This window comes from Propithecus coquereli, unplaced genomic scaffold (genome assembly GCF_000956105.1).
Source record: "Propithecus coquereli isolate 6110/MARCELLA unplaced genomic scaffold, Pcoq_1.0 Scaffold66, whole genome shotgun sequence".
NCBI classification, from domain to species: Eukaryota; Metazoa; Chordata; class Mammalia; order Primates; family Indriidae; genus Propithecus; species Propithecus coquereli.
The window spans coordinates 3,337,713-3,354,507 of record NW_012152618.1 but is presented as its reverse complement, the minus strand read 5'-3'; the positions used below and the strand labels follow the sequence as shown (position 1 = coordinate 3,354,507).

Sequence of the window (16,795 nt, the reverse complement as noted above, 5' to 3'; positions counted from 1 at the left end):
AGACACTCGCACGTGGCCTCTTCCTGTGTCCTGAGCTACCTCACAGCATGGAGGCCGGGTTCCCAGAGAAGGAGTCCCAAGAGGACCAGGTGAAAGCTGTTTCTCCTTGATTGGCCTCACCTCAGAAACCACATGTTATCCCCTCAGGGCCCACCTAGATTCAAGCAGAGGGGACATAAGCCCAACTTCTTAATGGGAGCAATGTCGACACCACATCAACATGACATTGCAAGAATATGTGGAATGGGAGATTGTGTTGAGACCATTCTGGAAGATACCATCTGCCACACGGTAGAGCTTGTCCATTCTTGGCCCAATGACTTCTAGGGTAGTACTTTTATTCCAATTCGTACTACTTTGAGCAGGAATTGACTACATGTAGATTAAAACTTTCTATATGTCAAAAATTCCCCCAAAACAAATAAACAAAAAACCCTGGGAAATATTATTCACAATATATATGACAAAAGGCTAATTAGCTTTAAAATGTAAAAGGCCCTTATAAATCAATAAGATTGTCCCAATTTTAAAAAAAACCTAAACACTTGAAAGATAATAACAAGAAATTAAAATTAGCATACATTTTAAAAAGTTTCCCTCAACTAAACGAATATAAGTTTTAATAAACAAATACCACTTCCCCTCCATGTTTACCTCTCTGATTGACACAGATGAAAAAAATTAACTATCCAAAGGTAAAAATATAAGGAAATGGATACTCTCAAACACTCCTGCTGGTGGGAGGATAAATTGGTACAAACTTTCTGCAGGCAGTTGGGCGGTATCTATTAAAAGTCTTAAAATTTTAGATAATAGTAAGTTGGAAATTTATCCCAGACATATTAATAAGGACACTGATATAAGTACAGGGTGTTTATTAAGTATTATTTACCACAGCAAAAAACAGAAACATCCTAAATGTTCATCAATAAAAGAGCTGGTGAGGCCGGGTGCGGTGGCTCACGCCTGTAATCCTAGCACTCTGGGAGGCCGAGGCAGGCGGATTGTTTGAGCTCAGGAGTTCAAGACCAGCCTGAGCAAGAGCGAGACCCCGTCTCTACTAAAAATAGAAAGAAATTAATTGGACAACTAAAAATATATATAAAAAATTATCCGGGCATGGTGGTGCTTGCCTGTAGTCCCAGCTACTTGGGAGGCTGAGGCAGGAGGATTACTTGAGCCCAGGAGTTTGAGGTTGCTGTGAGCTAGGATGACGCCACGGCACTCTAGCCCGGGCAACACAGTGAGACTCTGTCTCAAAAAAAAAAAAAAAAAGAGCTAGTGAGAGTTTATTGTCCATTCATATAATAGAATATAACACTATTATGTAGTAGTCAATAAAAGTTATATTTATATGCACATGTATTTAAATGGAAAACAAAAATACTAAAAAGCATAATGGGATTCCATTTATTCTTACATACATATAACAAGATTATGTGTGTGTGTATTAACAACATTTCTGGGATAAGGTATCAATTTATTGATGAGGCTATTGTTGAATAATGAGATCGCTATGATTTCTTTTCTTGTACCTCATCTTTATTTTCTAAATGGATATGCGTTAAATACAAATAAATAATAAAGTAAGATAAAGTAAAAATAAATATTTATTTAAAGTGTTTTGTAAAAAGGGGGTGGGGAAAGATGTTTAGCATAAACCCAATCTGGAGTTGGACTCTGCTCTGACACTTGCTAGTGGTGTGACCTTTGCCAAGTCACTTCACTTCCTTGAGCGTCAGTATCCTGACTTAATGGGCACGATAAATCCTACTCGGTAAGGTTATTGTGAGTTAGGTCTCCCATTTTCCACTTATGTTCAGCAAATGAAAGCTCCTCGCTCTGCCATCCCTACTGGGCCTCTCCCTTCTCTGATCTCTTCAACTCCTTAACTTGAAGCAGTTTGAACCAATCATTGAGCACCGCCTGGTATTGGTATCTTCTTAGTGACTAGATGCACGCTCACTGGGTGAGGACTGTGTCTTCTTTGCCAAGGGCCTGCATTTTCTGGAATTAGCCTGCTATTCTGTGTCATTCTCCACTTAGATGCGCTCAGAACCTGGTCCGCGAAGACATGCGTGCACTTGCGTGCACACAGAATATACTTAGGAATACTGCTGGGTGACGACGTCTGTAAATGTTTTCTGAGTGAAGAGACGACTTTGGGAGGAAAAGTGCTAGGCTATTTGGGGAGAAATCCGAATGAAATGAAGAGGCTTGACCACATCGCCGGGGACTTCCTTTGGCAGCAGGTTAGGCCACCAACAATACTAGAAAGTTCTTGAGCAGGACCACGGGAAAGCAGCAGCACAGCTTCTTTCCGGGAAGTCACCTGGTGGGACGGCCTGGGAGGTGTCCCTCCGTCCCCTTCTTTCCCAATGCCACCGAAAGCGGGCATCGGAGGTCCTTACTGCCCTCACGTGGCCACTTCTGGAACTACCTGTGGGAAGACCCGCCCCAGATTTTAAACTTTGAATTCCCCGTCTGGAGGGCCCACAGGTAGGCAGTGATTTAAACTCGTCTGTCCCCACCAAAGCTTCAAGCAACCGGGAAGCCACTCTTCGAGCCCGTTTCTCAAGCCTTCTTGGCCCTTCCATCTCTTGATTCAGTGTTGTCTTAACAAGGTCCCCTCGTGGGGGTCCTTCTCCATTGCGAGGAACTCTAAATCCTGGACAAAAAGAAAAAAGGGGCAGCCAGCGCCCGGCTTCAGAATGAGAGCTGGGCAGCAACACTTCTGCTGGGGAGGACTCTGGGCCCCATCGCCTCCTTTTTCCAGACCCATGGTCTCGAAATGCGCTTGCTCAAGCTCAAGTACCTCCTTAAAGAATTTTTGCAAAACCCTATTTCCCCGTACACTTTTATCATCTTGGAAACACTTTTCATCATAGATTCACTTAGTTGCAAAGAGACGTAACTTCCAGCATATCATAGATAGTGGCATTTAAGAAGTAAGAGTGTCACAGCACTCTTACCGATGTGTCCAGCAGGATCCAGGTCCCATGGTGATTTCATAGTTATCATCTTTTGAAAGGGGAGGCAGGTCAGCCCTTTCAGCTCTTTCATGCTCCTTCCTCTCTTTATACTTGTATTTGCTTTCGCCACTAAATGTTGCAGTGACGTGATAGGTTTTGTCCTTGAAAATCTGTTATTGATCACCCTGAACAACCTACATTTGAGGGGAAGGATACTGGAGTGAGTGAGGAACCCTATGGGGAAGGGCATGGTGGCCCGTCTGGTGGTGTAGACAGTAGGCGGTGTAGACGGCAGGGCAGGGAAGCCTGAGGGCAGAGGAGCCAGAATGGGGGAGCACATGGGGCTTCCTTTGTGGGGGCTTCTTTGCTGTTGTTTGCAATTCCCCTGCTAGCTGTGCAAGCCTTCAGAAGCCTGTTGCACTCGTAGATGGGGCCTGGGACAGTGCCGTGGAGGGACACAGAGGGCATCAGGGGCAAGGCCTGTCTCGTGCGCTGCCCTCTCCTTAGAAGCCCTGAGGAGGAAGATGGCAGCGCCGGGCCCCGGGGACCGCAGTGTTCCTGTGGGAACCAGCACCAAGGATGCTGGAGGCCCCTGTGAAGCAGCGAGGAACACAGATCACAGGACCAGTAGCTGGTGGACAAGTTGGCACAGCCATTGGACACCCTCCCTCCCCACACAGGAAATGCCAGAGGCAGGGAAGGTGTCAGCTCTAGGGGCCACCTTTCCCCAGTCCCATGCCAGGCACCCAGGTGTGCCCAGTTCCCAAGTGAGTGTGGATGAACTTTCATCTCTAAAATGAAGATGGCTCTGTCATCCCTAACATCGCTTCCTGTTCTTCTCGCACCTGCTGTGTGCACATTCACAGTGCTGCATTCACCCGGGCTTCACCCAGACCCTTCCGTTCTCGGAGTGGCAAGTGATGAGACTGTGCATTTTGTGTCTCTTGGAGTGGCGGAGACTCTAAATGCAGCACGTACGTGCCCGAGGCCCTCCATATGTGCGCTAGCGGATACTCGTGTGGGGATGGTTTTGTTTTAAACTGAATCTGTGAGTGGGGGAAGAAAAGAGTGGAAGCCTTCCTGGCATTAGAAATCAGACCCCCAAACCTTTATTCTTCAGGTAAGAAAACTTAGTTGCTGTAAGCATTAAAGTAAAATGGCATACGTAGGAGGGAAGGAGGCTCGTTTGGCTTAGGACTCCAGATGGAAGCAAGTATATTTGCACAGAGTGTCTGTCTTTGGATCAGTCGCGCCCTTGTTATTCCTTCAGCGGACTCAAACTCTGTGTGTGTGTGTGTGTGTGTGTGTGTGTGTGTGTGTGTGTATGTTGGGTAAATTAATCACATGAGGCATCAACCTATGGGGTACCCTTTCCCTCTCTACACCAACCCTTGACTCTGCCTTGGGGAGGACACCACCAGGGCCTCCATTTGCCCTGGGAGGGCTGATGTTGGAATGGCAGCAAACCCTGCCCCTGGCAGAGCTCAGGGGAGAGGAGGAGGGAGCCAGGGAGGAAGGAAGACCCGGAGCAGTACTGGGGCAGCGTGCGCTTGTTGGTGGGGCGGGAGCCTGCAGGTAGGGAGCTCTGTGGGGGCAGCCCTGGAGAAAGGGCAGCCCACTGACTGCCCCGTCTCCCTCAGGGGGGGTGGGGAAAGCCAGGACAGCTGGCCCTTCGGGAAAGGCTGAAGGAGCCGCTGCCATTGGCTTAGGCCAGACAGTGAGGATGAGGAGGCTGCAGGGCGACCAGGGAGGATCAGGAGACTGAGGACTGCGAGACCCACGGAGGGAGACCCTGGTGTTCACAGAGCCCCCAAGCTCAGGCATGTCCCTTGGGGGACACTTGGAGTGACAGGTCAGCTTCAGGCTGGCCGGGCTGGGCTGGAGGCATTATAAGCAGCTCGCTTAGGGCTGTGAGCTCGGGGGGACCCTGAGGAAGGACAGGGCAAATGGCCCTGCGGAACACAGCCAAGTGACTGAGAAATCCCCTAGAGCGAGCAGATTCACTTGTCTGCCATGTGGGGCTCCAAGTCTGAAAATCAAAATGCACTAACAAAATAAGCACTTTCTTGGTATGACTTTTTAGTACCTTTTTGGTACACCTGTGTAATTCACACCTGTTAGTTATACAGTAACTAACGCGTATGCTAATACTTGTGAGATGTGATTATGAGATAGCTTTTTAGTGTGTTTGTAAACTAAACTGTAGGAATTTTTACCAAACACACAAAAGTAGAGATCAGGGTTATGAACTCCTGTCTCAGGGTCTCAACAAAAAACAGATGACTCACATTAGAATGATTTGAGGGAGGCTTAGCTGTGGCTGTGGCTGGGGTGCGGGGAGCACGAAAGGAATGGAGCAGCCCTGGAAGGTGCTAGGGGCCTGCCACCTCCCTAAGGCCCGGAGACCTGGGCAGGGACTGGTTCCTGGGACACTGGCAGAGGGTGTGCAGAGAGGGACACCTCAAGTGGGGCTGTGACCTCAGGGTGAGCTGGTCAAGGGACAGCAGGTCTCTCTCTCCTCTCTGCATCCACCTCTTGCTATGAAGCCAGGGGAGAAGGAGGCCACAGACGTCATCCTCCTGGGGCCCAGATCGGGGTGGGGAGGGCAGACAGACACACGGAAGTTGTCTAGCATAATCCCTATACCAACAGCAGCTGCAACAAGGGTAGTTCTCTACTGCTGAGTAGCAAATTACCAGCAATTTAGTGACTTAAAACAACACCCATTGTCATCTCACAGTTCTGTAGGTCAGAAGTCCAGCACAATGTGGCTCACCTGGGGCCTCTGATTACAGTCTCACAGGGCCCAAATCGAGGCGGCAGCGGGGCTACATTCCTTTCTGGACGCTCTGGAGGTAAATCTGCTTCCAGGCCCACAGTCAGGTTGTGGCAGAACCCAGTTCCTTGCAGGTGGAGGACTGAGGTCCCTGTTTGTAGGTTGTTGGCCAGGAGTTGTTCTCGGCTTCTAGAAGTTACCTTTTCCCTTGTCTCAGGACTCCCTTCCTCCGTCTCCGAAGCCAGCAGTGGCAGGTCGGGTCCCTCTTAGCTTCATCCTCATCCCCCTGCTTCCGTTTTTGCCTGTCTCTCTGACTCTTCTGACTTCTTTTTCTTTAAGGGCCCGCTTTGATAATACAGGATAATTTCTCTGTTTTAAAGTCAGCTAATTACTAATCTTAATTCCATCTGCAAAGCCCCTTCGTAGATAGCAGTACCTAAACTGGAACCTTGAAATCTGTAGAATTCAGCCACCTGTGTAGAACAATGATCAGCATTTTGCCAATCTTGGGTAATTATGGGTTTTGGTTTCTGTTTTAATTATACTGATTTTTTTTAAAAACCCAGCTTTATTGGGATATATTAATAATTCACATGCCATACACTTTCCCCAAAATGTACATGCAATGGTTTTTGGTATATTACATTATTAATTTTAAAAATTGTGGTAGAATATATATAACAAGAAATTTGCCATGTTAACCATTTTTAAGTGTACAATTCAGTGGTATTAATTATATTCACAATATTGTGCAACATCACCATTATCTATTTTCAAAACTTTTCATTACCCCAAACAATAACTCTGTAACCACTGAGCAATAATTCTCCACTGCCCCTTCCCACGGCCCCTGGTAACCTCTGATCTACTTTCAGTCTCTGTGAACTGGTCTATTCTTGATGCCTCATAGAAGTGGGATCTTGTATTTTTTTCCTTTGTATCTGACTTATTTCACATAGCACCATGTCCTCAAGGTTCATCCATGTTGTAGCATGTGTCAGAACTTCATTCCTTTTTAGGCTAAATAATATTCCATTGCATGTACATGTCACATTTTGTTTATCCATTCATCTGTTGATGGACACTTGTGTTGTTTCCACCTTTTGGCTACAGTGAATAACGCTGCAATGAACATTAGCACGCAAATATCTGCAGCCCCTGCTTTTAATTCTTTTTGTGTATATTATGAGTGGAATTGCTGGATCATATGGTAATTCTATTATATATTCAACTTTTTGAGGAACCACCAAACTGTCTTCCACAGAACGTATATCTGTACCCACAGAACCAGTTCCAACTGGTTCAACTTTGTCAATAGCAGAATGACAAGTTAGTTGTTTTTCAGTTGCAACGGCCCCCCAGGTTGCAAGTCATGTAAACCTGAGCATGTGCAGATGAACCAAGCATGCCCAGTTAGTGACCCTGGAGTGGTGGGAATGCAAAAGTCAACCGCAGATATTGAACCTGAGTACCCAGACCGAGGAGCACCGACCAAATTAAGAAGTGAGGGGTGCCCTGTTTTTTTGCAGTATGAACTTAAGAGCCAAGGAGCCAGCACTGCCTCTCTGTGTAACCCAATCAAATCATGCCTCGTTGCATTTTCCTGTCTCCATAGTTATCCTCTTCCTGTAAAACCTGCCCCCAGACCCCAGCTCAGGGAGACATATTTGAGCATTGCCTCTTGTCTCCTTGCTGGCCAACCTTACAATAAAGCTTTTTCTTTTCTTAAAACCTAGTGCCGTCGTATTGGCTTCTATGTGTGTCAGGCAGTAAGGCCATTGCTCAGTGACACGCCACTTTACATTCCCACTAGCAATAGACAAAGTTTCCAATTTCCCACATTCTCTCCAACATTTGCTTGGTTTTTGATAACAGCCATCCTAATAAGTATGAAGTGGTATCAAATTGTGGTTTTGATTTGCATTTCCCTGATGAGTAGTAATGTTAAGCATCTTTTCATGTGCTTATTGACAATTAGTATAGCTTCTTTGTAGAAATGTTAATTCAAATCCTTTAGTCATTTTGAAGTGAGTTTTTTGGTTGTTGTTGAGTTGTGGTTCTTTATACATTGCGTTTTTTTTTTGTAGAGATGGGGTCTCGCTCTTGCTCAGGCTGGTCTCGAACTCTTGAGCTCAAGCAATCCTCCCGCCTCGGCCTCCCAGAGTGCTAGGATTACAGGCGTGAGCCACTGTGCCCGGCTATGTATTCTGGATATTAATTCCTTATCAGATATAGCATATATTTTCTCCCATTCCATGAGCTGTCTTTTCACTCTCTTTTTAATTTTGATGAAGTCAAATTTATCTATTTTTGTTGTTGTTGTTGCTTATACTTTTGACGTCATGTCCAAGAAATCATTGCCAAATCCAGTGTCACAGAAATCTTTCCCTATATGCTGGCCCCTCAATTATCAAAATCACAGTGATCAGTGACCAGAACCCACAATCCTGGTTGTTGAAAAACTAGATCCTTATTGCCCAGCCTGACTCCAGTCCTCACAGCTGCCTGTCATGGGGCTGAGTGATGGGATGGTAGTCACTACTAAGTGAAAGCTGAAATTGACCGAAATTGACTAGCCTCGCCATCAAGCTCTCTCCTGGGTACTGCAAATGTTCTTCAAGACGCAGCAACAATTTTGTTGCTTCAGACAGGTCTTGCCAGTTCAACTATTGTGATGGAGGGATGGATTCCTGGAGTTTCCTACTTCCACCATCTTCCCTGATGTCATCTTTAGGTAACTAGGTTTTATGGCCAGAAGAAAATACTGGAAGTATTGGCCTTAATATAAACAAGTCCCTTTCAAGAAATTCACATTGACAGGCTGCACATTGATTCCACTGATGATGCCAATTCCCTTCTCTGCAATGAGCTCTGATCACCTCATTCCTGCAACTTCTGAGCCCCCTTCACTCTGTCCAAGTTAGAGGCCATTTTCATCTTCCAAGGGCCAGCATGAGTGGCACTGCCTTCCAGTGGCAGCTTAGAACACACTAGGGGTCTCACGCCATGGCTAGTGTCAGGAAAGTGTCTTTCTTTCTTCTGGAGGTGAGGAGAGGAAAAAACACAACTCATTTTCAGGGCTGAATCAGAAACCATTTCCTGTTGCCTGTACATAGAATAGATTTTTCTAAAAAATAAAAACAATGTCCAAAAGGGTGGCTTGGGATCTATGACATATTTATTTTTAAGTCAATTATAAGCCCATGAGTCTTTTGTGGACTGGCATGAGAAACATACTGTCCCTCATGAGACTGGCATAAGAGTCTCTCGGTTTCATAGGTTTTACAGATTATTAAATGGCTGCCATCTTTCCATCATGATGTCCTCCCAGCATTAAATCTCTTCATTCAAAAAAGAGAGAGGAAGATTTTCTTTTTAACAAAAAAATTTTATTTTCCACACTAATATTTGTACAGTTGTAAACGCAAAGAATCATCCTGGGAGAACAATTAATAAGCACCTTCAGTGGTTTCCACAGTTTAAGAATTTATTATTTTTAAAATTTTAGAATAAATCTAATAAAATGAATAAAATAGTTATAAAAATTATATAAAATCATGTTGAACATTTGATATAGAGGGTTTGATATGGAATGATAAATACAAAAAGAAAGTGAGACTAATTTATGGGGTTGGGCTGTATAAAAGACCTAAATGTTCCCCAAATCTTTTAATTCTTGGGGCCAAAATTGCCTCTCAGGACAAACTCCAATTATTCAAAAAACTCTCTCCCAATTCAGGCTCCAATGTACTACAAAAGCAAGGTGAGGACAAAGGCAGAAGGGGACAGAGTGGAAGGGCTGAGTGTACTGGGGTTTGAAGAGAAGAGGAGGGATCTCTTCCTCAAGGAGAATATCAAACAAATTCTTCCATGTCCTTAAGTATAAGTGTTCTTTGGCAAAATGTACCATTTTCTCTATGGAGATACTTTTTCTTATTGTTGTTCTTTTTTTTTTTTTTTTTTTTGAGACAGAGTCTCGCTTTTTTTGCCTAGAGTGAGTGCCGTGGCGTCAGCCTAGCTCACAGCAACCTCAAACTCCTGGGCTCAAGTGATCCTTCTGCCTCAGCCTCCCGAGTAGCTGGGACTACAGGCATGCGCCACCATGCCTGGCTAATTTTTTTTCTATATATTTTTAGTTGGCCGATTAATTTCTTTCTATTTTTAGTAGAGGCGGGGTCTCGCTCTTGTTCAGGCTGGTTTCGAGCTCCTGAGCTCAAACAATCCGCCCGCCTCGGCCTCCCAGAGAGCTAGGATTACAGGCGTGAGCCACCGCGCCCGGCCTATTATTGTTGTTCCTAAATGTCCTCCCCTACCTCTTCCTCTTGGGTTTTCCATTCCTGTTCTTGATCAAGCTCTTTGTGATACTTTTCACTGAGTCTTCTCTACTCCCTTACCCCATCCTTTACTGACTCAAAGCCCTTTTGCTCAACTTCCAATCCAAAATTTCTATTGTTTTAGGACTCTGGGAAGCAGTTGATAAAAAGATAACACTAGCTACTGACGTGGTGAGGAGATGTTTTCTAAACAAATTGTAGAAATATAAACATGAAATGTTGTGATGGTCCCTTTTAATTCTACCAATGGACAATAAATAGGATCTGGACCATTAGTATAAATATTCAATTCAGTCTTTCTGGATTGTGTCTTTAGATGAGAATACAGCCAGAAAAGGGCACAGATAGAGGGAGAAACAAAGGAGGAGTGAATTCATGGTTGAATGTAAATTGGTTCTCAGGAGTGAAGGCCAGAGGGGAGGTGAGGGATTATGGTGGATCATCACCTGGTATCAGCCCCAGCCGGTGTCTCAAATTGGTCTCTATGAGGAAGCTGGACATTGGTTCCAACAGTGGGGCTTAAGACCAGCATAATATCAAAGACCAGAAGCTGGGATGCAGGTGTTGTGGGCAAAGAGGAATAATTTGATAATCTTTGGAAAAGCTTAAGGCACATCATAATGATTCCCTAAACTCAAGTTTCTGACTCTATACCTTGAAATTCCTACCAATAGACACCCCTTTAACTTAAGCCTTTGACTACCAAATGTCAATACCCTACAGCTCAAAAACAAATATCCTATCTGGTAGGGGCTGCTCATTATCATCCACCAAATACTTACATATCCCTAGGACATGGTAGGTTTTGATCAAAAGGCAGAAGTTGATCAATATAATGGGGATCTTGGACAGGATGAAGGTGATGAAGAACTGAGGAGTAAAACAATGGGAGTATAAAGAGGGAAATCAGAGCACCAAGAGAAAAATTGTAGGAGGGCTAACACCCTCCTTCACTCCCAACCTTGCCTGGCCAGGCCCTGGCTGGTGTGTCAAGGAGCTGACAGGATGGTGGGTACCTCAGAGTGAGGCTGAGCTCGTAAGGCCACAGGGAAGGGGGCAACTCAGACTGGGAGGTTCTGCTTACCACTGGGGGGCTAGGATTGGGAAAAGGTCCAGGGAACTGAGATGGGCACATAATCCTCACCCAGGGCTGAATAAGCTTGTCTGATGGCGGGGGGCGGTTCTGTCCTATTGTAGGAGTAGAGACTTTTCCATCCCAGAAGTCCAGGGTGCACATATTGGGGAACAGTGAGGGAAAGGTTGTTGGGGCTCAGGCTGGGCTAGACTTGGACCTAGTGGCCACTCAGCCAGAGGACAATTTTCAGTCTAGACCAAGTAGTTTCAAGTAGGGTATTGCTGTGAAATACTTGGAAAGGGAATGAGCCACTCTTGTCTTCATTTCCGTTCAATACAATCAACTCCTAGGGTGTTGTCAGGGCAACGGCAGGTCCTGCTCCCTGGGGTGGCCAAGCAGAGGTGGGTGCAGCCACCATTGTTCACTGAGCAGTAGTTGTGACCTGGAAAAGGCAGAAATCAGTTCAATAGCCTCCTTTCAGACCTGATTCCACAGCCATCCAAGAGAGTGGCCTCCTATTGTGTGAACCCCTTTTTGGTTTCCATGAAGCCAAGCTCACAAGGACTCCAGGGAAATGGGAAACACTGTACTAGGCAGTCAGCTAAGCTGATCTATTGTTTCTTTCCTCATCATTAAATGAGACAGGCAAAAACACTGATACCTGATTTGGGGGCTCTGCAGATTTACCACGAAAGCTATTTAACAGATCTCAGGGAGGTTTCTCCAGCTCTGATCATAACACGGAGTTGGAATTTTAAAATACAAAGTACGATCTAGCTTGCACACTTGGCCTAATATTGACCAGGGAAGAGGAGGCAAGCTGAGAAGGAAAGAGGGTGGGGGAAAGGACTTTGAGAGGCAGCAAAGCACAGACTCTGGAGCCAGCCTGCCTGGACTCGCCCCTGTGAGCTATGTGACTTTGAGCAAGTTGCTTCAGTTTCCTTATTTATAAAATGGACATAATTATAGCACCTACCTCATAGGGTTGCTGTGAGGATTAAATGAGCTGATGAATACAAAGCACTTAGACCTCTAAGTGAGTTGATATGTGTAAAGTTGCTAGCTCACAGTAAGTACCATACATATGTTTGCAATTCTTCTTCTTATTTACCATTGTAGTTGCTGTTAGGCAAAAAGGATGGACTTTTAAAAGCAGCAGAGGTCCTAACATTAATATTCCTATTTGGAACCTGAAGACTATATACTTCTAGACCCAGCCCAAGACTCAGTGCTTTTCCTCACGCTGTCCATTTCATGACCTAATACTTTCTGTTTTTTTATCTGGTTCACCCACTAAAGAAGACCCTTGATGGAGGGGACTGCATCTCTCCTAGAATGTAATCAGGGCTACTGGTGGCCACACAGGTAGAAGCCAGAATGTGGGCTCTGAGCCTCAGGGTGCCCCATGTCCCCTGACAGTAACGGCACAGATGAGTTACCTTGAGGACACTGAGACAGGGCTGTGGTGATGCCATATAGCCGGGTCTGCTTGTGGGGGTGGAAGGTATCCATCTCTTTGGAAATAGCGAGATCGACAGCAACCACGGAATTCCTACAAAGCACCGAAAGGCAGAAGGTGAAATATATCTGATGGCTTGGACAGGACAGCCTCTGGTGGGGTAAACTGGAGGTCATACACAGACACAGTGGCCTTGCTTCCTAGACATCCCTCCCTCCTCCTCTAGCCTGCATTTCTCTAGCTTTTTATAAAAGGATAAAGATCAGCTAGCTCTGCCCTCCCACTCTAAATTCCAGGCAGGAAATGGGCTTTCTGTATAGACGCCCTGGCCAGCTGCCTCCTTGGTTTAACCCCTCCTTTTGCAGGAAGGGGTTGTTAAGAAGGGGCTGTGGGAATATTGCAGTTTAAGAACTAATATATAATGAAGCAGGGGCATGAAGTGGGCACGGAGCCCACCAGCCAAGCAAGCCTGGGCCAGCTCCCAGGGAAGGAACAGACACGCTCAGCAAGTCTGAGTTTACAGACTCGAAACTGCCCAGGCAGGAGCGTTCAGATGATAAATGGCCCCTCTTCTGCTCCCCTGGGGCCTCACTGTCCTTCCTTCTTCACCCTCCTCTCTCATCTCCTTGACAACCAGAAGGATGAGGGACAGTGGACATCTCTGGAGGCTTGAAGGCCAAGCCAAGAGGCCAGATGGGAAGGGCCCGGCCTCTCAGAGACAGAGTGGGAGGGCAGGCCAGCCTGCCACAGTGCTGGCCGCAGCTGACATACGTCTTCCAGTCTGTGTAGTACAGATTCTTCCCGTAGCTCGTCACAGCAAAAGGGTACTGGAGTCCTTCGAGAACCTTGCGTCTGCCAGGCTGACTGGGGTTCAGGCATTCGGCCCGGTTGGTGCCTGCATGGAGTGAAAACAAGACGTTCATTGTTCATGCAAGAAATGGCCCCTTTGTATCAAAAAACAAGAGTAACGAGGGCAAGAGTGGGAGAAATTCAGCTGTATGATGACAAATCCTGGAGAACACATGGGGCTTGCTCTTAAAAATTGGAAAGTTGTCTCTTCCTCCCGTCTTGGTTCTACCGGGGAGACATGAGCCAGGACAGAGGAACCGCACCTTGTTTCAGCTGTTCTTGGAGCAGCAGGTGTCTGGCCTGCTCTGTTTCCCAGGTCTCCTTTCTCTTAGCAAGACCTATGCCATCTTCCAGCTCTTGCTCAAGTTCCTCCTCCGGGAAGCCTCTCCAGAGCCTGCCTCCCTGAATTCAGAGCCCATAAGAATTTCTAAACTGTACCCCTGGTTAGCAGCTGTACACAGCCCGGGACAATGCCTACCTGGTGACTGCAACTCACGGCTTGTGCATTCATTTCAGGGTTTAGGTCCTACACCTTGTTTTAACTAGACAGGGACCACATCTCAGAGTCTCTGCATCCCCCATGGTACCTGACATAATGTCTGGAACAGAACTTATGTTCCTTCCTGGCCGAGCATCCGGCCCACATCCCTAGCCTGAGGGACACCCTGCATCTGCCAAGGCAGGGACACACCTCAGGGGCTGCATGTGGGCTGCTCTTACTTTATCTTCCTTGGCTCAAAGTCCCACCTAAGCCCTTGGGGACGAGAGGAAGCTATGGGGATGCAAGTTGTGAACTGCTTAATAGGTATCGGGGTGACTGCAGGCTCTATGCGGTGCCACTTAGAACAGGGGGTCAGCCAACTTTTTCTTAAAGGGCCACATGGTAATTATTTTAGGTTTCATGGGCCAGGAGGCAAAACCAAGGACCATATGCAGGTATTTATACAACCATTTAAAATGTAACATTGAAAAATGTAAATAAAAACTGTTCATAGCTTCCGGGTTATACAAAAACAGGTGGCTGGTTAAATTTGGCCCGAGGACTATGATTTGTCAACCGTGACAGGAGATTGAGAACCCTCCCTGGACAGCGCCAAGCCTTCTGTCACCTGCATCCACCCAGCAGAGCTGAGATGAGAAGGCGTCGAAGGTCAGCCCGTTGGGCAAGCCCAGGTCGTCCTGCACCAGGATCCTCCGGTTCGTGCCGTCCATGTAGGAAGTCTCGATTTTGGGGTTATCTCTGTTCCAGTCTGTCCAATAAAGGTTGCTGGAGGAGGAAAAGGAGGGGAAAGAGGAAAAGGAATATTAAAGATGCATGAGAAAAAGTTTATGAAAAACACTTGAGAAGAACCTATGATGCAGAGACTAGGAGACAGGAAAACACAGAACAGCTAAAAAGGGTCTGGAGGGGATAAAACACGTGTTCTTCTGCAAGGACACTGGATTTGGTTCCTCACTCCAATCTGGTTATTCTGTTATTAACAAATTCAGTTCCCTTTAATGTAACTGACACATTATATCTCAATTAAGCTGTTAACAAAACAAAACAAAATGCTACACCTGACATAAACAGGTGAGAAATCCCCACAGGCTGCCACCACATACAGGGCACAGAAGACCCAGGGGACCAGACTAAGGCCAGACACAGATGCTGGCAGAGGCAGAGGTCAAAGCACCTGTCATTAGGGAGGGGGCTGAGTGGCCACAGAACAAGGGACCTGGGCCCAAAGAGAAGGCATCTAAGTGTCAAGGAGCCGAGGGCCTGGGGTGTAAGATTCAGAGCTCGCAGCAAGGAGAAGGGAAGTGAGAGCACTGATGTGCTGAGAAACCCACAGGAAAAAGTCTCCAGCATGCTCAAGCTGGGTCCACCCCAGGAAGGAGTCCCAGGGACCCCAATACTCTTCTGGAGTTGACACAACTTGAGTGTTGATCCACATTCAACTCAATTGGAAAATATCCAATTTCTGAGTTGTCAACTTACAAAGTCTCTTGGTAAGAGATCTGAAAGTGGAACGTGGTATCAAGTCCACATTGTAATAAATGTTCTGGTGTTTCGCCGTGGATATCTGCAAATCCCCCATTCTGTACTCATTCCTTGCGGGAGTGCAACGCTGGAGTCAGAGCCTCATCTCCGGGCATATCTAAAAGGGCAGACGCACATAGAACAGATGCACACGCATATTTACGCAGAGATACCCTCTCATGGAGTCCGTGACGATGCCTCTGGGATTCACCAAGTCCGTCTCAAAGAGCACCCGGCGCAGGCTGCCGTCCAGCTTTGCGACTTCTATTCGATCCAGGTGGGAATCCGTCCAGAAGATGTTGCGGCCGAGGTGGTCAAGTGCGATGCCTTCTGGACTTCCAAGATCTAGAACCAAACACACAGCTCCTCTGATATTCTTTTTCCTCTAAGCAGGTGACATGAGGTTTTTCTGATTCCTCAGTGCTATTTCCCAATCCTGGCACTTTGACAAACCAAATGGGAATGCGAAACGCTTGTTGTTTTTAGGATAAGCAACTTTCAATGTAACACATTTAAAAATGCCCCTCGTTCATTCCCTCACTGTGCGCTGCATTGGGAACCAGGACCGCAACGGCGACTAAGCTGTGGCCCCAGCCTCCAAGGAGCCTATGGTCAATCACAATCCAGACGGGGTCCCAGGTTCTGCGGGAGCTGGAGAGGGACGTTGGATCCAGCCCGGGGAGACCAGGGAAGGACTCCTGGGGCGGTGACACCTCTCGAAGCTGGCTTCTGAAGCACCGATAGCAGTTTGTCAGGCAAGGATCCTGGATCAGGCTGTTCCAGGTGGCAGGACCAGCACATGTGTAAAAGGAAGACTGGACGTGGCTTGAAGTGAACTGTATGTAATTTCATACGGCTAGAGCCCGTGAGGGTGAGGGAGCGGCCAGAGATGAGGTTAGGAGGCCACGTCAATGAGCTTAGGGCTATTGCGCAGGCAGGGGGGAGGCAGAGAAAGACCTTAAGACAGAGAATGGGACAAATAGATCTATCTTATTCGTTAATTAGGGGGAAAAGGTCATTTCAGAGAAATAATATTTTCAAGAAATCATAGCTGTTATTACTTTTATACAAGTGTAAGGGGTACAGAGAACAGGTATCAGTGATTACAAATAAAACCGCCATAAGTCTTTACTGGGTTATAGCAACTGGGTTTCAAACCAAAGGTTGCCGCTGGTTAACATGAACCTTCAATGTGAACCTTCAGTATCCGTCTAACTAGACTGGAAGTTCAAAATTGCAATGGTTTTCTGAGTATAAATTTTTTTTAAGAAAATGACAATTTTGGTTTTATTGATATCACTTAAGAT

At 46.3% G+C, this 16,795-nt stretch overlaps 1 protein-coding gene across 1 annotated transcript in view; it reads right to left on the bottom strand.

Annotated features, from left to right (window-relative positions):
* Positions 1-10,002: 10,002 nt before the first annotated feature.
* NID1 (nidogen 1) overlaps positions 10,003-16,795 on the bottom strand; it is a 69,690-nt gene continuing 62,897 nt past the window's right edge. The window contains exons 16-20 of the mRNA XM_012660353.1: positions 15,662-15,833; positions 14,575-14,732; positions 13,388-13,511; positions 12,597-12,709; positions 10,003-11,599 (exon numbers count right to left, since the gene is read on the bottom strand). Of these exons, the coding sequence (XP_012515807.1) occupies positions 11,478-11,599; positions 12,597-12,709; positions 13,388-13,511; positions 14,575-14,732; positions 15,662-15,833 (689 nt within the window). The 3' untranslated portion in view covers positions 10,003-11,477. The remainder of the gene's footprint in view (positions 11,600-12,596; positions 12,710-13,387; positions 13,512-14,574; positions 14,733-15,661; positions 15,834-16,795) is intronic.